Consider the following 19,851-nt stretch of genomic DNA (forward strand, 5'->3'; position numbering starts at 1 on the left):
AGAGAAGAGAGGCGCGAACTTGTCGAAATCTCGCACAAAGGTCGTGTCGTCGACTTTCGTGTTCCGCAGTGATGTCTAGTCTATCCAGCTGTGTTCGTCTCAACGTAAGGGTCGCGACCGCGCAGGAACCAGCGAAGGACTTTGTCGCTTCTCTTTCGCGAGAACGACAACTGCAACTTCTCCTCGAGGCTGGATCTTTCGAAGGCGAACACCATGGTACTTTGAGCGGAACGTCGAGAAGCAGAGAGAGCGCGAACGAGCTGAGCAAAGGAGCAAGTAGTTGTCCGCACGATGAACTTGAAGAGTTCTAAAGAGAAAGAGCTCATGAGCTCTTTCCTTTCCGTTCCATTCCAATCAGCTGAGAAAGCAAGTCCAGAAGGGGGGAGGGGTGGTTGGTTCGTAACAAAAAGATGAGAATCGTAAGACAAGAGAAGGTAGAAAAGGCAGAAGCAGAAGGAAAGGCGCTACAAGTCAAAAAGGGGTGGAAAGTGACGAGCGAAAGAGAGGAGATGAGGAGAGGGAGAGGAGAGAGTTTAGTTGGCGACACAGGTCTCGGTCGACGAGTTCCAGGTGTAACCATCAGCGCAAGCCCTATTTCGAGTGGAGAGTAGGTTAGTCTGAGGATGCTGAAGGAGAAAGGAAAAGTTCGAGAAAAGACTTGCCAGATCTCGCAGCGACCGAATTGGCAGGAAGAGCTCGAGACACCCTCGAGAGCAGAGCAGTCGACACCTCCAGCGTTGGCGCATCCACCTGAAGAGCGCGAGAGGGAGCGAAAAGTAAGTAAAGAGTACCCGAATCAGAGTACTCGAATCAGAGTACTCGAATCTATCGAAAGAGCGAAGAGGGAACTTACCGCATTGTTCAAGCGAGGTCATAACGTCAACGCATTCAACTCCACCGTTGGCACTGGGGCAAGCTTCGTGCGAAGCGGGGCAGATGTTACGACGAGCAAGGTTACGACGCTCACGAGCGCGACCGGAAGGTTCAATAGCGAGTTGACACGTGAAGGTCGTTTGATCACAGGTCAATCGTTGATTGAGCGAGGTTTCCGTGCATTTCTAAAGGACGACAAAGGAAGGGCGAGTCAGTTACACGGAGAATCGAAAAGGGGGAGCAGAAGATAGGACGTACGAATTCAGGGTCGGTAGAGCAATCGTCGCCAACGTTCGTCTGAAAACCGAAGAGAGAGCAAAAAATCAGTAAAAGAACATGCAATCCAGCGAAGAGCGAAAATTTACACCGTGGACGTCGCAAGCTGCCGATCCGAAGTTGCAGTACCCAGACTCACAGAACTGGTTGCTAAATTTGGGGAGGTAGCTCGGTCAGCTACAAGCTCGGCGGAAAAAAGAAAGAAAAAAAACAGGCAAGATGCGTGTTGTCACTCACAAGATGGCGTAGTTCTCAGCGTTGGTGAAGTCGATACTGCCCTGGGTCGGGTCTTGGCAATAGGAGTTGAAACCACCGCAAGTGTCGGTAGGAGTCGTTTCGAACTCGTTCGAGATACAGTACAACTACGGAATTTTTTTCAGTCAGTGCATCGCTTAAGAACGATGTATGAGAAAAGACACTCACGAAACCGGAGCAGTTCGAGTCGGTAGATCCACACTCTTGGGTGAAACCTCCTTGGCTACGTTCGAGTAACGAAGAAAAGTCAGCAAGTGATGGTCAAGAAAATGAGATCGCAGAAGGAAAAACTGACCAGATTCCGTCAGTGCAGACACCGTTGTCGCAGTTGGCGTCGGAAGTGCAGGTAGCGCCTGCGATACCGCAGAAGTAGGCCCCAGTCTCGAGTTCTTGAACGCACTCAGGGTTGACGGGGTTGGTTCGGTCGCCCTGGTTACCGGTGTTGTTGTCGTCGGCTCCAGGGTTGACGAGGAGGTCGGAAGCACATTGAGATTGATCTGAGAGGTGTACGAGAAGAAAGTGAGTCAGCGATGAGCGAAACGACGCGAGTGAAAACCCGAGATAGTGAGACTCACCAGGAGAGAAGGTGTTGTCACCGTTGACGACTACAAGTTAGAGAGAAAGAGAGAAGAGAGGTCAGTCGAAACGCGTCGATATTGAAAAACAAAAACATTCAAAGTTTCCTCCGAATCGACGAGACTTACTCGTGCATGGGAATCGACCGTATCCCATAGGGGTGGCGGATTGGGCAGCAACGATGCTGGCGAGGGAGAGGAGAGCCGAGGCGGCGATGATTGAGCGAACCATGTTGTTTTGATAAAAAAGAGTGACTTGAAGTTGGATAAGCGAAAGAGAGGGAGAGAGAGATCGACCTGAAGGTGAGGGTGAGAGAGTAAGAGAGAGAAGGCGGTGAGGTGAAGAGAGAAGAGGGAAGAGAAGACGAACGAGATTTGGTAGAGTCAGTGAAGAGAGAGAACGTGAGCGGGTTTGTTTGTTTTGTACGGTGCGCGTAATTCGTTTCTAATTGGAACACATTCCGAGCAGAACGCGCTTATTCCAGCTCGATCACTTCGAGAACTCTTTCCTTCCCAAACTGAACTGAGTCTCTTGTCAATCTTGTGTCTCTTTGGTTTCCGTTCGAGTCGGTTTCGTCCATCGTCGAATCCAAATTACTGGGCGTCGAGAAGTGGATGATCCATTGGGCTACATACTGTACAGTCAAACAATCTGTGTCGAGAAAGCAAACATTCGATGCTGAAGATTGCGTTGAAATTGAGCTATTCGATTTCGCGCTATCGGATCGTTTCTGAGGCTTATCGGATCGTATCGCACGAGTACCGTCGCGTCTTTCTTCAACATCTGCGAGAGGGTCAGCTGAAGAACGCCGGAAAGTTAGTCACTGCGAGCGAGAAATGGACAGTAACCCGAGGAGAGCTCCTCGTTTCTGAGTCCAAGCTCATTCAGACGCGCTCACTTTACCGAGAGTTTAAAGTCGAGAGAGTCGAGAAAACGTTCGACGGAGGAGCTCCGGTAAAAACGGACTTACGAGGTTCTGGAACTCTGTGAAGCTTTCCTCGTCGTCGATCGTCGGGATCACATCCGTTCTCTTCAGTCGTGGACAAGTTCAACGCGGATCGTGTTCTGAGAGAAACTAACATGGATGTTCAAGGTTTCCTTACAAAGGCAGCTCTGAACTCGTGATTTCGGAGCTGAAGCAGTCCGTGATGCTCGTGAAGAAGAGAGATGCTTACGCGGGAACGGGACGGAGATCTGCTCGGACCGATTTCAACCTCCTGAAGCGAGTGAGACCAAGTGAAAAGCGCTGTTTCGAGCTCGGAGTACAGACTAGCGGGACGTACCGACTGGCCTTGCAAAAGTATGACATCGACAGATGTTCACGACCTCCCTCCGACCAAGCACCATCGTTTGAGCCAACGGAAGTCGAACGAGACTGGCTGCAGGAAGAAAGCGATTTTACTTCACTGATATCGCTCAAGTCCTACGTTGCGGTCCAGCCCTCGGTACGAATACGATTCAGGAGTCCGTCTTGCGGATCACCAGTCCACGCCAATGCTCCTCCCTTCAGCAGCAGGCAGGTGGAGTCGAAAGGATTCAGGCCGAAACGAAGCTCGAGCTTCCGACGAATCGCGATCCGTTCGGCAGATGATTGCTCAGGGCAGTAGATCAGCTATCCTCGACACTCGATTGAGCTGCCAAGGGCATGGTTGTCGAGGGAGGAGTATAGAAAGACTCGGAGGCGGTGTCGAAGTTGCTGGAAAGAGGTCGGAGAACGGCAGTCGTCTGGTCACGGGGTCAGGTGTTCGAAAGGAGCAACCTTAGTCGTTTCTGTGCTAGGTCGTAGTCGTGGAGTGAGGGGTAGTAGAGAGAACCTGAATGAACTTACGACGTCTTCCATTCTTCTTTCTCTCCAACTCACTCAACATGTCTGGTATGTCTCTCGACACCATCAGTGTTCGTATATAGCTGACTGGCTCTTCCGGGAGATGCTACAGAACAAGAAGAGTCGTTGAATCAAATCGTTTCCGTCACCGGTTGTTCCTTAGATCAAGCCAAATTCTTCCTCGAATCCGCCAATGGAGACGTTTCCGTGAGTTCCCATAGACTCTTCAAGTTATCTTCTACGACTGACTGGGGGTTTCAAGGAACGCAGATGGCTGTGGCGACTTATTTCGAGAACGCTGGACAAGAGACCGGTGGAGCTTCAATGGCTGGAGGAGAAGGAGGAGAACAGCAAGCAGAGGTCTCGAGTAGTAGCAGTATCGGAGGAAGACAACAGGCACCAGAAGTCGCTCAACCTCAACCGCAGAGAGGAACTTACACTTTGAGCGGAGAACCTGCTGAACCTCTCCCTGCTGGCTGGGGAGGATCTGGTTCTGGTTCAAACAGGTGAGCCTTCTACACAACATGACGAGCTGCTCTCTAGATGGAGCTGATCCGTTGCCCGTGATAGCTCATCTCGACCTGCTTCGGCGAATCGAAACCCACTTCGATCGAACGCTGGACCCCGAGTCACTGGGTTCAGGGATCTAGCTGCTTCGTCGTCAGGGGGAGGTGGAGGAGGTGGTCCTCGTATTGGTGGATTCGGGGGAGGAGCTGATAGCGATAGTGATGACGAGAACGATTCGAAGGATCCGGCGAATTTTTACACTGGAGGAGCGAAATCGTGAGCTCCATACTCTCCCTCCCACTTCTGCCACAACATACTGACGCTTGCGAGTATAGTGGCTTGTCGGTCGAGAACCCGGATGACCAACGCAAGAAGTTGGGAGCTCATGGAGAAGCGATCAAGAGGATCTTGCAACAAGCGAAAGAGTGAGTCGATGATCTCTACAGTCTTCGAGCAGAGTAAGTAACTGTAGAAGTTTTTGCATTTCACAGAGGATCGGAGAGACGTGGACCAGGAGGATTCGGTGGAGGAGGAGCGGCTGAACGTTCATCGTCGAGAGTTTTCACGGGAAATGGTGAGTCGAAACACTGGAAGATCTCCCTCTCTCCCTTGTCGTTAAGCCACTCTTTCTCGTAGCACATACCCTCGGCTCGGACGAAACTCCTTCATCGTTCATTCCCGATCCTTCGAAGCAAGATGAAGAGGAAGAATCCGAGGAAGAATTGGAAATCGCGACTCGATCTCTCATTTTCTGGCAAGATGGATTCTCGGTTGAAGACAGTGATCTCCTCAAGTACGAAGAGAACCAAGAACTACTCCAAGCGATTCAATCTGGGTGCGTCTCTCGGGACTTTGAGACACTGGAATCCCGCTAACTCAGATCTTGTGAGACGAACTCAGAAGTGCACCTCTCGCGTTGATGAAGGTCAGTCAAGATCAACGAGTCGACCTACAAGTACAAAAACGTCTCGGCGAGAAATGGACTCGACAACCTGGACCTCCCGCTGGACCTTGGTCTGGATCCGGAAACCGATTAGGATCTGTTTCTCCTTACCCCGACTCTCAACCAACTACTTCATCGGCTTCTATGCCTGGTGCTTTCAACTCTTCAGCGTCGTCCTCTGAAACGAGACCGACTCCAGCACCGGTTTCGACGAACGTTCAATTCAAAGTCGATTCGAATCAACCGACGACGAGGTTACAGATTAGGTTGAGGGATGGAGAGAAAGTTGTCGCGACGTTCAATCATTCTCATACGGTGGGAGATATTCGTCGTTACATCAATGCGTGAGTTCTCACTATCAGATCGTGAGCATGAGATTCGAAAACTGATGACTTTTGCTGAAATAGTTCGAGACCTGGAGAATCTTCGGCCAGCTACGCTCTACAAACTACGTTCCCTTCGAAAGACTTGGAGGATGATTCAGTCACGTTGAAGGATGCTGGATTGTTGGGAAGTGTCATCGTTCAAAGAGCTCTCTGAATGAGCGAGTTTTCCTTTTTCCTCTCTGAATTTGTTTGGAAGTGTTTTTTTCGCAATAGCAATCTCTTCCTCTGTCAGTGATATTCGAACTCTGTCCAGCTCAATCTCATCTGAACCAACAGCTGGTTACTTCTGCTCAAATTGAGAACACGTTTCGAGAATTCTGAAGTCGCAACCCCCTTTTCATTCAACACTCTTCACACCACTTTCGACATGAGTTCTTCGAAAGCAATCATCTTGATCGGTGGACCTTCGAAAGGTAAGCAATCAGTCTCTCTCCTTGCCTAGGCCGCTCGACAGCTCGTCGTCAAAACTCCGTCATCTCCCCAATCTTACCTCTCTCCCAAAACTCTCACTGCGCTCTCACCAGCACCAATAGCTCGAACGGCTTCATCTACTACTTGCCGACCCGACGAGCTGTCTCGTCGAACGTGTTGTGTTGACGAAACTTCGATCTGATCGACGAAACTCTTGATCTCCTCTCTCCTCCCTCTAGGTACCCGATTCCGTCCCCTTTCGTTGGATGTACCCAAGCCGCTGTTCAGTGTCGGAGGAAGGCCTATTATCTGGCATTCTCTCGTCGCTCTCTCTCAGTAAGTTTCCAAGTCATCTCTTCTCCTCTTACCTCTCCATTCTGACTCAGGTTGAGTACGATGATAGCCTCGAGGGATTGAACGAAGTCTACCTTATCGGATTCTGTAAGTCTCCCTCGATCTTGAGCTGAAAAGTCGAAGATTCGAGCTGATCGGTCGCTTTCCCTCGCACGAACGTAGACCCTGAAGAAGTGATCAACCCTTTCGTTAAAGAGGCAGCTAAAGATTTCCCCAACTTATCGATCAAGTACCTTCGCGAATATCAATCTCTCGGGACTGCTGGGTGAGTTCGAACCCGTTCAGCTTCATTCTTATCTCCCTTCCAATGAAGCTGATCGGTTTGGTTCCGTCTCACAGTGGATTGTACCATTACCGAGATGTGTTACTCAAGGGTTCTCCGGATCAATTGTTCGTCCTTCACGCCGATATCGTCTGCAATTACCCTCTGCAAGAACTTCGAAAGTTCCACGCGAGTCATCGTGGAGTTGGAACCGTTTTGGGAGTAACGGTCAGTCACTGCTATCGTACACTGTGCTGTGTGTTGGCCGGCTGTCCTGACGTATGTTAAACCGTAGGTCCCGAAAGATCAAGCGACTAAATTCGGATGTATCGTAGTCGATCCCGAGACGGCTCAAGTAAGTTTCACGACCTCGTCTGTCACGGTTGTGTCCGCATACTGACGAGCTCGTTTTTGATTAGGCTCGTCACTACGTCGAGAAACCCGAAGAATTCATTTCGCAAACCGTTAACGGAGGACTTTACCTCTTTGATTCCGCCATGCTTTTCGGTTCGATCCGTGAAGCTATGGACACGAAATCTAACCGTGTAGTGTCAGTCTTGCATCGCTTCTCTCCTCCAAGGGTTCAAGGTTGACATTTATCGTGATTAGTGAATTCGACGCTGATGCGAATGACGAACAACTCCGACTCGAACAAGACGTTCTCGCTCCTCTCGCTGCTGCCAAGAAGCTCTACGTATACAACATGACTCAACCTTGGGTTCAGATCAAGAGTGCTGCGTGAGTCCTCTCCTCCTTCCTCCACACCCTCTCCCATCCTGACTTTTTTCGATTCGCAGGTCCGCTATTCCCGCCAACGCCCTCATTCTGTCCTCCTACAAAACTACGAACCCTTCCCTCCTCCGTCGTCGTTCCCCTACGATCCTCGCGAAATCTCGTTCCGATTACTCTTCGAAAAAGGGACCCGAAATCGTCGAACCCTGTTTCATTCACGAAGACGCTCAAGTTGATTCTTCGGCGAAGATCGGACCGAACGTTTCGATCGGTCAAGGAGTCAAGATTGGACCGGGATGTAGGGTTAAGGAAAGTATTTTACTTGAAAACACGGTGCTTGATGTGAGTCGACTCATTCCCTTTCTCTGTCTCACTTTGGAACTTTCTGAGGCTGATAAGGGATGTGACGCGCAGAAAAACTCGTGCGTTCTGTATTCGATCATTGGAGAAGAATGTAAACTCGGTCCTTGGTCTCGAGTTGAAGGAGCTCCTTTAGTTAACGATAAACAATCTATCGCTATTCTCGGTATGTCTTTCTCCCCTCTCTTCTCTCTCCTACGGGACGCTGATACTCGAAGCTGTGTGTGGCAAACAGGTAAAGATGTTGCGGTTTTGAAAGAAGTTCACGTCAGATCTTGCATCGTTTTACCTTCGAAAGTACTTTCGAAATCGGCAAAGAATGAAGTACTCCTCTAAACCCCATCTCCCATCTCCCATCTCCTCTCGCCGTCTTATCTCTCGCTCGCTCTCCTATATCGCTCGCTTCTTTCAGCTACCTTACATATTAGATACCGACTCCTACGCTCTCTCCTCTTTTCGAACTTGTTTGCAAAATCTACATGGACGTTTTTCTCATCTATCCGACGTGAGCACTTCGGAGAGCAATTGATTCGCTCGTTTGGTCGGTCTCGAGCTCAAACAGCGGTCGCTCGCAGTACAGACAGGAGCTTCAAGCCCAAAGATAGATCAACGCTCGACCGAATCGGACTTCCATTCGGCCTATTTTCGCAACGCTCGATCAGTTTCTCTCGCGCAAGTCCGACTCTTGAATTGAACGTTCCTCCTCTCTTCTCCTTCACACAGACGATACGATAATCTGCACGAGGAGCGAGATGAATGGGTATCAACAACTGAGAACAGATGTCGAAGGATCTCCTACGAGCGAGTCGCTCGAGTTCAATGAACCGCCTAAACGCCGACTCTCCTCTTCAACAACGATCACGATACCTTCGAAGATCGTACAAGTCGTCATCTGGTCGATCGCACTCATCGTACTCGTCTCGATCGTCTCAGTTTCGACTCTCAAATCCCGGATCCTCTCTCCCTCAACAGGCTCTCTTCCCCTCTCCCTCTCAGCAGATTGGTCGACCACCCCATCAAGTTTGATAAGACCTCGACACAACGCAACGATCGTGATCCTCGTCAGCCCATCCTCAAACATGTATCACAACCTCCTTTCGACGCTCTCGAATGTCGAAGAAAAGTTCAATAGGAGGTTGGGATACCCAATTCAGCTGTTGACGAATGGGGAGTTGCCGAGTGAAGCGATTAGGAAGAGAACGGAGTGGGTCACGGGAGGGAAGGCGAAATGGTGTGAGTCACGTCTCGCGAGCTTTGAGGAGAAAGCGAGAGGCTGGAAAGTGCGCTGACTTGCGACCTGTTATGACGGAGATGGTAGCTCTCGTGACGAAAGAACAAGGCTGGGGACCACCTGACTGGATAGCGCCAGAGCAAATCCAAAAATCAATAGAAACGGTTGGATTCTCGGAAGGGTATCGGTGAGCTCGACCTCTCTACAATCTGCGCTCTCTCTCCGCGCTGACAACATCTGTCGTTCGTCAGGAATATGTGTCAGTTCTTCTCGATGTATCATTGGGGACATCCGGCGGTGAGGGAGTTTGAGTGGGTTTGGAGATTGGACGATACGAGTCGGTTTCATTGCGCTTTGGTGAGGTCCTAGGGCTTGTACAGTCTCAGAGAGCTATATCTGATACTGTACGGGCTCGACGTTCTCTCAGATGGACGATCCAATTGAGCTCGTGCGTCAATTTGTTCTCGCAACGACGAAAAAGCTCGTTTTTCACGCGAGAGCTCCATGGCACTGACATTCTCGCAGAGATATAGATGATGAAAGCTTCAGCTATCTACGGTTCGTCTCTCGCTCGCTAGTCCTCAGAGGTTCGTGTCGCGTCCTTCTGAACGGTCCTTGTCAACTCGCGCAGGTTATTCTCAAGTCGTTCAAGAAGCCCTCTACGTGATACCTACACTGTGGAACACGACACTCGCCTTCCTCAAAGACAGTAAAGCAGAAGAGAAAGGATGGTTCAAACCAAAGGAAAAAGAGGCAAATTGGTTGGATTTCATCAGCAATGATGAAGGGAAAAGCTACAATCTGAGGTGGGCTAGCTGAGGAGATAAGTCTGGTCGCCGTTACAAGCTCGAGCTGACGAGAAACGTCCATTGTATGCCAAAACAGGATGTTCTACAACAAGTATCGTTTTTTCCGTGTCTCTCTCTCGCTTTCGAACGACCCTAGCTGACGATGACCTCGCCCTTGTCGACTTCCATAGCTTTGAGATTGTCCATCGAAGCGTGAGTTCTCGACCGCTCGCCACGTTTTGACTCCCTGTGACCTGGATCTGAGCTCACTCCACTCCTTTCCTCCGACCTCGTTGCCTAGTTCTTCGAATCCGCTCCCTATCGTGCCTACACTTCCTACCTCAACGAATCCGGTGGATTCTACCTCGAACGCTGGGGTGACGCCCCGGTCCGAACAATCGCAACTTCTCTTTTCCTCGCGCGTCGAAAGTTCTACGATTTCTCAAAGATTACAGGGTATCAACACGAGTATCCAGAGTTTGAGTGTCCAGATTTGGAGTGGTGTGATTGTGATCCTGAGAAAAGTGGGAGGAATGGAGGGGGGAATTGGTAGAAGAAGAGAGAGAGAGGTTGAAAACTCGCTGGATTCGAGTCTCGCTGTACTTACAGGTTTTTTGTTCGTCGGATCTGCTCCGCTTGAGAGAGTTCAAGCTCTGTGTTGCTCTATTCCGTGCTTACCACGATGCAAGGACCGAAGGAGTAAGGCTCGCACGGTGTAGAGGTGAGAAACTCGCGAAAATGCAAAACTGCTCAAGACGAAAGCTTTCTCTCTCTCTCATCGTCAAAGGTATCGGAAAGTCTCTCTCGCGTACTCTCGATGATGACAGGATACTCGCGAAGGAAAGGATACTCGGAAGACGGAGGAGAAGAGGAAGAAGTTTACTAGATTTCAACAAGGTCGAACTCGCTCCAATAAAACAACACAAGTTACTCGGCTTTAAGCAGGCTCAGAGACAGAGCGCATCACCACACTACGTCGTACAGATGCTCCCTTCCCGAAGGAAAAAAGCACCCTGACAGCTCAATTCACGAAGGAATGAGAGGTACGAACGAGTTAAAAGGTCATCGACGGACACTGGGTAGTGTTCCGAGTTCTCGCTTCTAGAACGGTGAATACGCCTCGTAAATCATCGTGGCCTGTAAACAGTGTAGCTCGTTTGAAAGGAGCAAGACAACCAGAGAGAAACTATAACTAGATCCTGACTCTGTAGAGGACGAGAGAGAGTGTCAGTGGGAGAGTCTCTCTGAGCAGTGTAGTGAGGCTTGAACGTACGAGTTGGTCTTAGGGAGAAAAGAGAGGTCTCGGATTCAGAGAGGGTTTTGTGAGGTCGCGTTCGAAGAATTTCGACAAATCCCATCTCGCTCGTGGTGCATTTTTCTACCGCTCTTCCTCTCGTCTTTTTAGAGTTCCTCTGAGAGATTTTGAGGGAGCCATATCTTTGACAAACAAAGATGTCGGGTGACAATGGAGGTAGAACCTTGTCCTTCAGGTTGAAGTCGAGCAAAGGTCGTTCGCACAACAAAATTCGAACGAGACGACGCATCTTTCGCTCGGCCGCACGCTGCATTGAATAATCGTCCGGCTGCACAGCGTCTCAAAAGCATTCATCCGATCACCACCTCGACCTTTCGCGGGAGAAGGATTGGGAGAGAAGGGATAGGCGAAGTTGTAGCTCAGAGTCTTCGACATTCGAAGTAGTGTTATTGCCGGGCAATGAAGCGGACTGAGCTGAGAAGCAGGACCGACGGAAGAGCCTATACCTGGTTGTCGTCACGGGGAAGAAGCGAGTGCGGCAGCGGTCGAGAGTGGGCGAAAACCTCCCTGTCTCACGAAACTCGTCTAAAATCCCGTCTCTCCTCTCTTTCACCTCCCCGTGCCAATGATCCTGTGATGACGAATGTATAGCAGTCCTCCTCTGTCTATGCATAAGGCAACAACCTCCTCAACAACTTCCTTTCTATCGTTCTCGCGTATGCCGTCTGTCCCAATCTGTTCAACCTCGTCGGTGACATGTTCCCATTCGAGTTCAAATGTACCCTTCCTACTTTTCCCTACTCATCACGTCCGTAGTCGTCTCGAGTCAGCTCGTGTACAGTGAGAGGAGAGAGAGAGGGAGAGAGGACTTGCTCGCTTGAATTGACCGTTCGCGATCGCTGTCCACCGTTTCGCTGCTCCTTTATGGGTTTTCAGTTTCAGTTTCGTAGGTTTCCTGGCTAGGGCAAAAGCGGTAGCGGTTGTGGAGAAGGGAGAACGGAGGAGAGATGGAGATGGAGAAGGGAAAGATGGGAGACTCGTCGGTCGGCTGAGGAGTGAAGGTAGTCGGGTCGTCAAAGGTCTCAGTAGGGATAACATCTTGAATAGAATAACGTAATGGAGTGGAGGAAATGAAGAGCTTAGAATCTCGGTTCGCGACATTCTCTCTCCTCTCTCCTCTTCTCACACGACTTCTACAAATCCGACGCCTGATTAGATATGTCGGTACAGCTCAGTCCTTCATCCCAATTAGGGTTCCAACGTGAGTTCCACCCACCTCTCTTTCATTTCCGAATTGGAATTGAAACCGTGTCATCTCTCCACTTCTCCTCCCCTCCCTCTCTGTCACACCCATACAGGACCCCTTACGACTCTCGTGAAACGTACCTTATCAGTATCGAACCACAACCAACAGGCGATCGCGTACAAAGTTAAAACTACGGCCCCGAAACAATATTGCGTTCGACCCAACTCGGGTAGGATCGAACCGGGAGAAACGGTGGAAGTTCAAGTGTTGTTGCAACCGATGAAGGAAGATCCTCCTGCGGGAACGAAATGTCGAGACAAGTTTTTAGTTCAGTCCGTGATTATCACTCCCGAAAGAGAGAATATCCCTCTCACTGAACTCGTTAGTCCATCTACCGCGCTCTCTACTCTCTGGAGTGAGTGACTGATCATTATTTGCGCGCTCGACAGTGGGGAGTAGTCGAAAAAGACAAGGATTCGACCAACCGAATCGATCAAATTCACGAACAGAAAATTCGTTGTACTTATCTCCCTGCCGCCGACGAACCCGTCAACCAATCCATCCCCGAAGAACAACAACCCTCTGCCTCGACGATCTCGAAAGGAGATACGACCTTGAACCCGGATTCATCCTTCGTTTCAACGATTAACTCTACTTCTCCTTCCTCGAACTCTCCTTCCACTTCGAGCCCTGCTCAACTTCGATCTTCCTCCCCTCCTCTCACTTCAACCTCCTCTCTCCCTCCTCCTACCGGTTTTCCCTCTCTCGGTCAACCCACAACCTCAACCTCGACCTCTTCCCCAACTCAATCTCAATCCCGCGACATTCCCTCGTCCTCCACTTTGAACTCTTCCCCTTCTTCCCCTCAAACGACGACTTCTTCCTACGTCGATCAAGCGAAAGAAAAGGCCTCCTCGGCCGCTACAATCGCTACTGCATCCCTCGCCTCGGCCGCAACTGTCGCCGCTTCAGGACTCACAAACGTAGCTCATCAAATCGATCCCAACTCCAACTCCAACTCAACATCAGGAACCGATTCGTCTGAAGTTGAGAGATTAAAACGAGAATTGAGTTCGGCACGAACGGAGATCTCGAGTTTGAAATCGGAATTATCGTATTCTGGATTGAGGAATCGAGGAACTGGAGTCGTCTCGAGTGGAAAGGAAGAGGTAACGAGGGATGGCAGTAGTAAAGTTGTAGAGATGAGAGGTGCGGAAGGTGTACCGGTTCAAACGGTAGCGGCGATCGCGTTCGCTGTGTTTTTGTTCACTTGGTAAGCTCTTCTTCACCACTCGTCACTTGTATGGTGACGTAAAGCTGACGGTTTGTTTGTGAGCAGGATGTTCTTGTAAACAACCAAGCGAACGACTCTCTTCTGCTCGATTCCCCCTCTTTATCGCCTAGCCGTTTCTCCTTTCCCTTTCCCTCCGCCTTAAAACCTACCTTTCTCTCGACTTACTCTTCTTCTCGATAACAACACTGTAATTAACTAATACTCCGATCTCTCTCGCTCATATCCGTACTTTTCATTTTCTCGATTTTGTTTTCCTCTCCGTCGTGTTGCCTAGTTTCTCCCTTCTCTCCTTCTCTCTCCTCTTCGCTTCGTACAAAGTCTACTTCTTTATCCCATTTCGCTCGTCTCGACTCTTTGATCTCGAAATTTTAAATAGTACTCTGTCCCCTCTCGCAGTCCCCGAAGTTCGCTGATTGAGAAAGAAAGTAGGCAAAGATTGCAAGCTCGAACGAGTGAAAGAACGACGAATAACAGTAATGTAGATACAAAGGCGGGAGAGAAACGATTTGCGCTAATCAACTTGCATCTTCTCCTCTGTCGCTTCTCCTGTTTCTTCTCCTTGAGCTTGCTTCTGTTTACTCTTCCTCCTCTCCTCCAACCAAGTCTGAATTTGTCCCTTCAGTTCGACGGCATCGACAATATCTTCCCATTCGAACGGCTGTCGATTGAAAGGATCGGTACGATCAGAGAGGTAATGTTGTTTGATACTCGATCGATCGATGATTGTTCGAGAGAGGGGAAGGATGACGGGATCTCGCATGATTTCATAAGTGAGAGGATCTACTCAACCACGAATGCGAGTCAGTCAAAAATGAATTGGAAAGAAAGAGAGAATAGTGAGTGTGAGCTTACCGAGGAACTCGTCTGGAACTTCTCCCATCGCCTCGTCCTCCTCTTCAGCTAGTTTGATCGCTTCCACCTTGTCGACAAACGCCAAAATCTCCTTTACTTCCTCCTCCGTTTTGATCGAAGTTTTCCTCGCGATTCTCACTGCCCTTTCAAACAACCCCTTCGAATAACTCCTCCCATCCTTCGCGACGGCTTTCTCAAACTCCTCGAACGATCCCAACTGTTGGAAGATCGTCAAAACATCCGATAGTAACTCCTTCGGTCGAAACTTGTACGCTTCAGGGTTCTTCACTTTCAAGTCTTGACATTTCGGTCCTGCCAACAAGGACAAGTTCGCATCCAACATTGCGGCTAATCGATCGACGATTTCGGGAGTCAAGAATGGTCGAGTCGTTTCTTTCGAGAAGAGTTTCAGGAGTCGAAGGGATTCGACTCCGAGGTCGAGGTCGGAACGAACGGCCGATTCCCATTGTCGTAATTCTTTCTCCTTCTCTTGTCGTTCGGTATCGGGTAAGGAAGACCAGGAAGCTTCGTTGTCCATCAATCGTTGACGTTCCGTGATTCGACCGAGATGGGAGAGAGCGTCGTCGATCAGGTAGGTCGTATCGTTCATGAGCAAGTTGACGAATCGCACGTAACGTTCGTGGTTCCTACGATCGCGTGAATACGAGTCAGTACTTCGATTGTCCTACTGAGCTCGGGTCGAAAGATCGAAATACTGACAGAGATTCCCTTCTGAGCGATTCACGATGGGTAGGATTCGTCCAAACGAGTTTGAACAATTGAGTAATGTAATAACGGATGTTGAACTTGTCGTAGAACTGAGTGTGAGACCCGGTACTCTCGATTTCTGTTCGTGCACACGAGTAACAGATTAGCGTCACAGTGCAAGATCTGAGGCGTTCGAGAGTAACGAACCGATGTAGGCGTGTACGAGACAAGGCATGAGGTTCTTGAGTGCGAGAGCGTGGAAATTGAGGACATCTCCGAGACAACCTCGAGGGGAAGAATAAGTGGGTCGAGAGAGGTAAAACATGATCTATCATCGATCACACCGATTCTGTCAGCTTCTACACTGCTCTCAAGTAAGAGAGTAGTCGAAACTGACTTCGACGAATTGTCCTTTCAAGTAAGGGTTCTTCATGTAAGGAGTCGAAAGGAAAACGAGCATGAACGTCATTAATTCGTCTTGGGGAGTCTTTTCGAGTGCCTGAGGAGCGTATCTACAAGCGAGGTCATGTGTCAGTTCCTCGAAGGCGACGAAAGACGAGGAAGAGAGATAATTTACTTCGAAGTGAAAGAAAGGAACTCTGTGATATCCTCTATCAAGAACTCTGGCAACATCCTGAACACCTCTGGAGTCTTGTTCGGTAGCGGGAACCTTTCAACAACGTCAAAAGTGTAAGTACTCCCGATCCCCTCGAACAAAGGAAATCTAGGAGGCACTCACTCGATTTTCTGATGAGGATGTTTCCCTTTCGGATCGACCAATCTAACGAGCCACGCCATCATCAAATTCATATATCCGATACATTTCGCCAAGTATTCAGGGTCGAGGAGTTGAACTTCGTAACAAAGTAAATGAGATTTCCATTGTTCGATTTTTTTCTGTAGCTCGAAGCTCACTGCATCAGTCTAGTCCGCCATAGGTATCCAGAGACGATGAAAGCGATCCGAGAGCTCACCTTGTAACGATCGATAGCTTTCAAAGCTTGTTCTTCACCAGGAGAACCTCTCCAACTCGTATCAGCTTCCATTTCCCTCAATTGTCGATTCATGTGACTAATCTGTTCCGAGATTCCTTTGTGTTCTTTGATCGCGTGCATCGTACCGATATGGAGGTATTGAGCCGTGAGGAAGAAAACTTCCGTGATGAAATTCGGCGCCGGATCTGTAAATCCGACTTGCTCCGTTCAGGACGACTCGAGATCAAGGACCTGGGAGGAGAGAAAGACGTACGGGATTCGGTTGGGGGAACAGAGTAGTAGGCATCGGATTCTTGTTGAGTTGCACTGATTTTCGTTTCCTCCTTCACATCGATTCTCTTCGAATACTTGTAATAAAGTGGATCGATTTTATCAATCTGTCTCATGGCGACTCTTCTTCAGCTCGAGTCAACAATAGCTGAAGAAGATTCAATACTGACTTTGGTCAATCCAGCATCGAGGAAAGGTTCACACAACCCCAATAAAACGGTATGTAAATTAACGATGAATCCTTCCGTCGAGACCGTTCGAGGGTCGACTCGCATCGCAGCACGTTTCGAGTTGAGTTTCGCGACAGAGGCGAAGAATTCGAGCACGGATTCCCGGGCGGAGGGGGAAGAACGAACGAGGTTCGAGAGGATTCGGAAGAGTAAAGTCTGTGGGCAACGGGACGACGCTATAAGCTGACTGCAACATCAATGACGAGGCTGATAGGATCTCAAACCCACCTGGAGTCCAGCGAGAGTACCACGTAAACTCGTCGAAGCTGATTGAATATTTCCTTGTCCCATCGACGTCGGATCCGGGAAATAAGCTTGAGGTAAAGTAGTCTATCGTCGCTCAAGTACACTCAGCTCACTCGTCCTGAATCTTAACCAAGCGAGAGGTGGTCGACTTACGGCACCATCCGGGAACGAGCTCAATCTCAACCAAGGACCCCACAACGCTCTATACTCGAACTCCTCCGCCTTAACCTCTACCGCTCCACCTCCCTCCTCACCTTCACTCTCCTTGAGTGGATTCCACCCTCTCATCTCCGTCATCAACTTCGCGATCGGTTTCACTTCCGAGAGGTTTTGAATCGCCAACAAGATATCCCTCCAACCGATTCCGTTCGTCCCTGCCAAGTTCCCTCCTCCTCCGATATCGAGCTTGTTCAAGAGGAGGATTGAACCCCAACGTTGCAAGAGGGGGAGGAGAATCTCGTCGAGACCGGATTCGTGGTCGTTTGCTTCGGAGGGGGTGAAACGGAGAGAAAGATCGGTGAGGAGAGAAGGAAGGTCGGAGGACTGGAGGGGAAGTGGTTGAGGGAATTGAGAGGACGGGATGAGGAGTGGTTCGAGTTCGAAAGGTCCAACGGGTTTCGAGCTGGATCGCAAGAATGTCAGTCTTTTGCGAAAGGTTGAAGTTTGAAACGGAGAGAGTTCTTTCGTTGACTTACGTGATATGGTCTTGAGGAAACATTGTAGAATCCATCAATACCAACCCAATATAACTAACCAACAACGCCTTGATCTCGTTCAAAACATCCAGTCGTTTCTTCGCTTCTTCAGGATCCGAATCCTGTGTGTTTCTCCACTTCTTCAACTCTCTTCCTCAGAGTTCAAGGAGGAAAGAAAGCGCACCTTTTTCAATACAACCTTGTACCTCTCCGCCCTTTCTCGTTTCCAACAACCTCCGAGGAATTGGAACGCAGTTTCATCGCGAGATAAACTCGCGATTACGGTAACGAGTTCCGGGTCTTCCGTCATGTGGTCGGGAGTGAGGGATAGTCGTGAGAGGATTAGGCGGTCGGTGTATTCGGCTTTGAGCGGGACGGGTTGAGGGAGAGCTAAGAGATGTGAGGAGAGTGAGTGAGTTGCGAGAGGGAAATGAAGGGGAGAGCTCACAAGGTTCTTCAGCGATGAGCTCTTCGGCAACTTCTTTTAAATAGACGATCTGCCAATTCGACTTCATTGCTTGTTCGACCTGAACGCGCTCAGAGGAAGGTCAGCAGAGAGATTCGATTCGAAAGAGAATGGTGACTCACATCGAGGGTAACGTTCAAGATGTTTCCGACTGTCGTAGCTTCCCATTTCTCGAATGAATCCGTGAATTTTCCACTCGTTGCTTGTGAGGTAGAGGAAGAAGAGGAAGAAGTAGATTGAGGTGGGGATTTCTTGATTGTAATCTGTACAGGTTTCGGTACTGCCGGTGTAGTCGATGTAGAACTAGCGGGCTATAACAAGCGTACGATCGTCAGCTCAACCGGGAGACGAAGAAGAGAGGAGAGGAGAGATGATGACGAACTTTTGATGAAGAGGGAGTCGCGGCTGGGCGTGGCGAGGGAGCAGACGAGGTGGGTGTAGGACTATTGTCGGTACTTGTATTCGTCGTACTGGCTTGTTGTTGTTGCTGCTGCTGTTGGAGTTTGGCGATTCGTTTCAAGCGAATCTGAACGAACAACTCGTTAGTATCCGCTGTGAGGAGACCGAGAGGGGGGTAGGTTACCTTTTCAGCATCTGATAGAGGTGTTGGTTCACTCATTGTGAGGAAAGCGAGGTGTCGAGGAAGTGGAAGGAGGTCAAAGAGTGAACTCACTGAGGGGATTTCGCAAAGAACTGTCTCAATTTGTGTGGCTCGATCTTCGTGCGAACCAGTGAAGGTAGTTCATAAGTCGGCCAGGAGGTGCACAACCTGTCGATATATCTGAGACAGAGTGCGCTCTTTCTTCGCAACGAAACTTTACGGAAAAGCTGAGGTTCTTCGCAAGCGCTTGTCAATGCATTCATGTTGTCTGAAACTGCCCTTCTTTCTGGCTTCGACTTGCATGCCTTCAAGAGGGACGGAACAATGACCGAAGCCAGTGAATAAAACATACAGCTTGACGTTTCTTGATGTGAAATCATTCTACGATTTTTGTGTTTCGCAACGCTCGTTGCTGGCATCATTGTGCTGTCTTAGTCATATTTCGGTACTTCCTCTTCGAATCGTCACTATCTGTTGCTTGTAAGCAAGAACGGTGCAAAGCCTGAAGAGAGAGAAGCTTGAGCGACTCGACGAAAGTCAGCAGAAAATTCGACTCCTTGCAGCTTCGAGCATCAGCGAGTCGGAGCTTTCGTTGAAAATGGAGGCCGAACGAGGAGACGTAATGGTGAGCTCCTTGTAGATCTTGGAGAGTGACCGCCACTCGCAACAGCAACTGCGAGAGGAAATTCGAGAGAACTTGAAATCGTCTTCCACAAGGTTGATCCGGTTGCTTTCACCTCTTTCGAAGGCGATGGCCCCCAGCAACCGACAGCCCCCAGCAGCCGACAGCCCCCAGTCGACACGTTTGTCGTCAGGCTAGAGGAAAGGTGCCGCACCCTGAACCACATAGACTGTTGAGATTGAGCTTGGAAAAAAGAAAACGAAAGTAAAAATGCCACCCGAATGCGCAAGAGGCAGTGGAGCGGAGCGGAAGCAGCCGTTTGAAGACAGGTGTCGCATCGTTCATGAGTCCCACGTTACGAGATACCCTCAACAGAGCATTCGGGAAGAACCGCTTTCGCCTGCGAAATTCGATCAAACTTTCGCAAGTTGAGGACGGTGATCCACGCTGAACGTTACTGACCGGAATTGTCGCTGTTGTCTCGTTCAAGTCGTTAGTACCGCGTCGGACGAATGTCTCGCGAAGAACCGAAAGAGGGAAAGCGCGGGGCAGGGCAAAAAGGGGAGGAGAAAGAGAGAGAAAGAGAGGAGAA

The 19,851-nt window shown here is 49.5% G+C and overlaps 7 protein-coding genes across 7 annotated transcripts; 4 read left to right on the forward strand and 3 right to left on the reverse strand.

Moving 5' to 3' along the window:
- Window positions 1-533: 533 nt before the first annotated feature.
- Window positions 534-2,211, reverse strand: JCM6883_005319 (uncharacterized protein; the record flags this gene model as incomplete). The annotated part of the gene is made up of 10 exons (XM_076634396.1): window positions 534-591; window positions 663-750; window positions 854-1,058; window positions 1,132-1,170; window positions 1,239-1,299; window positions 1,387-1,511; window positions 1,573-1,627; window positions 1,700-1,901; window positions 1,980-2,009; window positions 2,109-2,211. 10 exons carry the CDS (start codon window positions 2,209-2,211, stop codon window positions 534-536), a joined length of 966 nt encoding a protein of 321 aa, XP_076485607.1.
- A 1,635-nt stretch (window positions 2,212-3,846) lies between these two features.
- On the forward strand, window positions 3,847-5,795 carry JCM6883_005320 (NSFL1 cofactor p47; the record flags this gene model as incomplete). The annotated part of the gene is made up of 9 exons (XM_076634397.1): window positions 3,847-3,853; window positions 3,918-4,012; window positions 4,076-4,311; window positions 4,376-4,588; window positions 4,648-4,737; window positions 4,804-4,886; window positions 4,949-5,147; window positions 5,213-5,599; window positions 5,663-5,795. The coding sequence occupies 9 exons, from the start codon at window positions 3,847-3,849 to the stop codon at window positions 5,793-5,795; spliced, it is 1,443 nt and encodes a 480-aa protein (XP_076485608.1).
- Window positions 5,796-6,008: 213 nt separating this feature from the next.
- JCM6883_005321 (mannose-1-phosphate guanylyltransferase) lies at window positions 6,009-8,096 on the forward strand (the record flags this gene model as incomplete). Its single annotated transcript, XM_076634398.1, has 11 exons — window positions 6,009-6,054; window positions 6,292-6,388; window positions 6,456-6,493; window positions 6,569-6,671; window positions 6,746-6,896; window positions 6,964-7,023; window positions 7,088-7,218; window positions 7,278-7,406; window positions 7,466-7,742; window positions 7,815-7,926; window positions 7,996-8,096. 11 exons carry the CDS (start codon window positions 6,009-6,011, stop codon window positions 8,094-8,096), a joined length of 1,245 nt encoding a protein of 414 aa, XP_076485609.1.
- A 416-nt stretch (window positions 8,097-8,512) lies between these two features.
- On the forward strand, window positions 8,513-10,332 carry JCM6883_005322 (uncharacterized protein; the record flags this gene model as incomplete). Its single annotated transcript, XM_076634399.1, has 8 exons — window positions 8,513-8,993; window positions 9,079-9,178; window positions 9,243-9,348; window positions 9,419-9,439; window positions 9,525-9,549; window positions 9,623-9,797; window positions 9,971-9,992; window positions 10,081-10,332. The coding sequence occupies 8 exons, from the start codon at window positions 8,513-8,515 to the stop codon at window positions 10,330-10,332; spliced, it is 1,182 nt and encodes a 393-aa protein (XP_076485610.1).
- A 1,367-nt stretch (window positions 10,333-11,699) lies between these two features.
- On the reverse strand, window positions 11,700-12,132 carry MRP35 (mitochondrial 54S ribosomal protein bL35m MRP35; the record flags this gene model as incomplete). The annotated part of the gene is made up of 2 exons (XM_076634400.1): window positions 11,700-11,831; window positions 11,908-12,132. The coding sequence occupies 2 exons, from the start codon at window positions 12,130-12,132 to the stop codon at window positions 11,700-11,702; spliced, it is 357 nt and encodes a 118-aa protein (XP_076485611.1).
- A 120-nt stretch (window positions 12,133-12,252) lies between these two features.
- JCM6883_005324 (uncharacterized protein) lies at window positions 12,253-13,632 on the forward strand (the record flags this gene model as incomplete). Its single annotated transcript, XM_076634401.1, has 4 exons — window positions 12,253-12,295; window positions 12,393-12,661; window positions 12,730-13,553; window positions 13,620-13,632. 4 exons carry the CDS (start codon window positions 12,253-12,255, stop codon window positions 13,630-13,632), a joined length of 1,149 nt encoding a protein of 382 aa, XP_076485612.1.
- A 453-nt stretch (window positions 13,633-14,085) lies between these two features.
- On the reverse strand, window positions 14,086-18,655 carry JCM6883_005325 (ubiquitin conjugation factor core domain-containing protein; the record flags this gene model as incomplete). The annotated part of the gene is made up of 18 exons (XM_076634402.1): window positions 14,086-14,354; window positions 14,427-15,073; window positions 15,147-15,273; window positions 15,342-15,462; window positions 15,532-15,646; window positions 15,712-15,804; window positions 15,874-16,031; window positions 16,109-16,314; window positions 16,383-16,506; window positions 16,570-16,785; window positions 16,858-16,959; window positions 17,029-17,497; window positions 17,571-17,692; window positions 17,755-17,960; window positions 18,019-18,097; window positions 18,159-18,347; window positions 18,419-18,562; window positions 18,620-18,655. 18 exons carry the CDS (start codon window positions 18,653-18,655, stop codon window positions 14,086-14,088), a joined length of 3,423 nt encoding a protein of 1,140 aa, XP_076485613.1.
- Window positions 18,656-19,851: the final 1,196 nt, after the last annotated feature.

This window comes from Sporobolomyces salmoneus, assembly GCF_050403485.1.
Source record: "Sporobolomyces salmoneus JCM6883 DNA, S_salmoneus_JCM6883_v1_ctg59, whole genome shotgun sequence".
Classification (NCBI taxonomy): Eukaryota; Fungi; Basidiomycota; class Microbotryomycetes; order Sporidiobolales; family Sporidiobolaceae; genus Sporobolomyces; species Sporobolomyces salmoneus.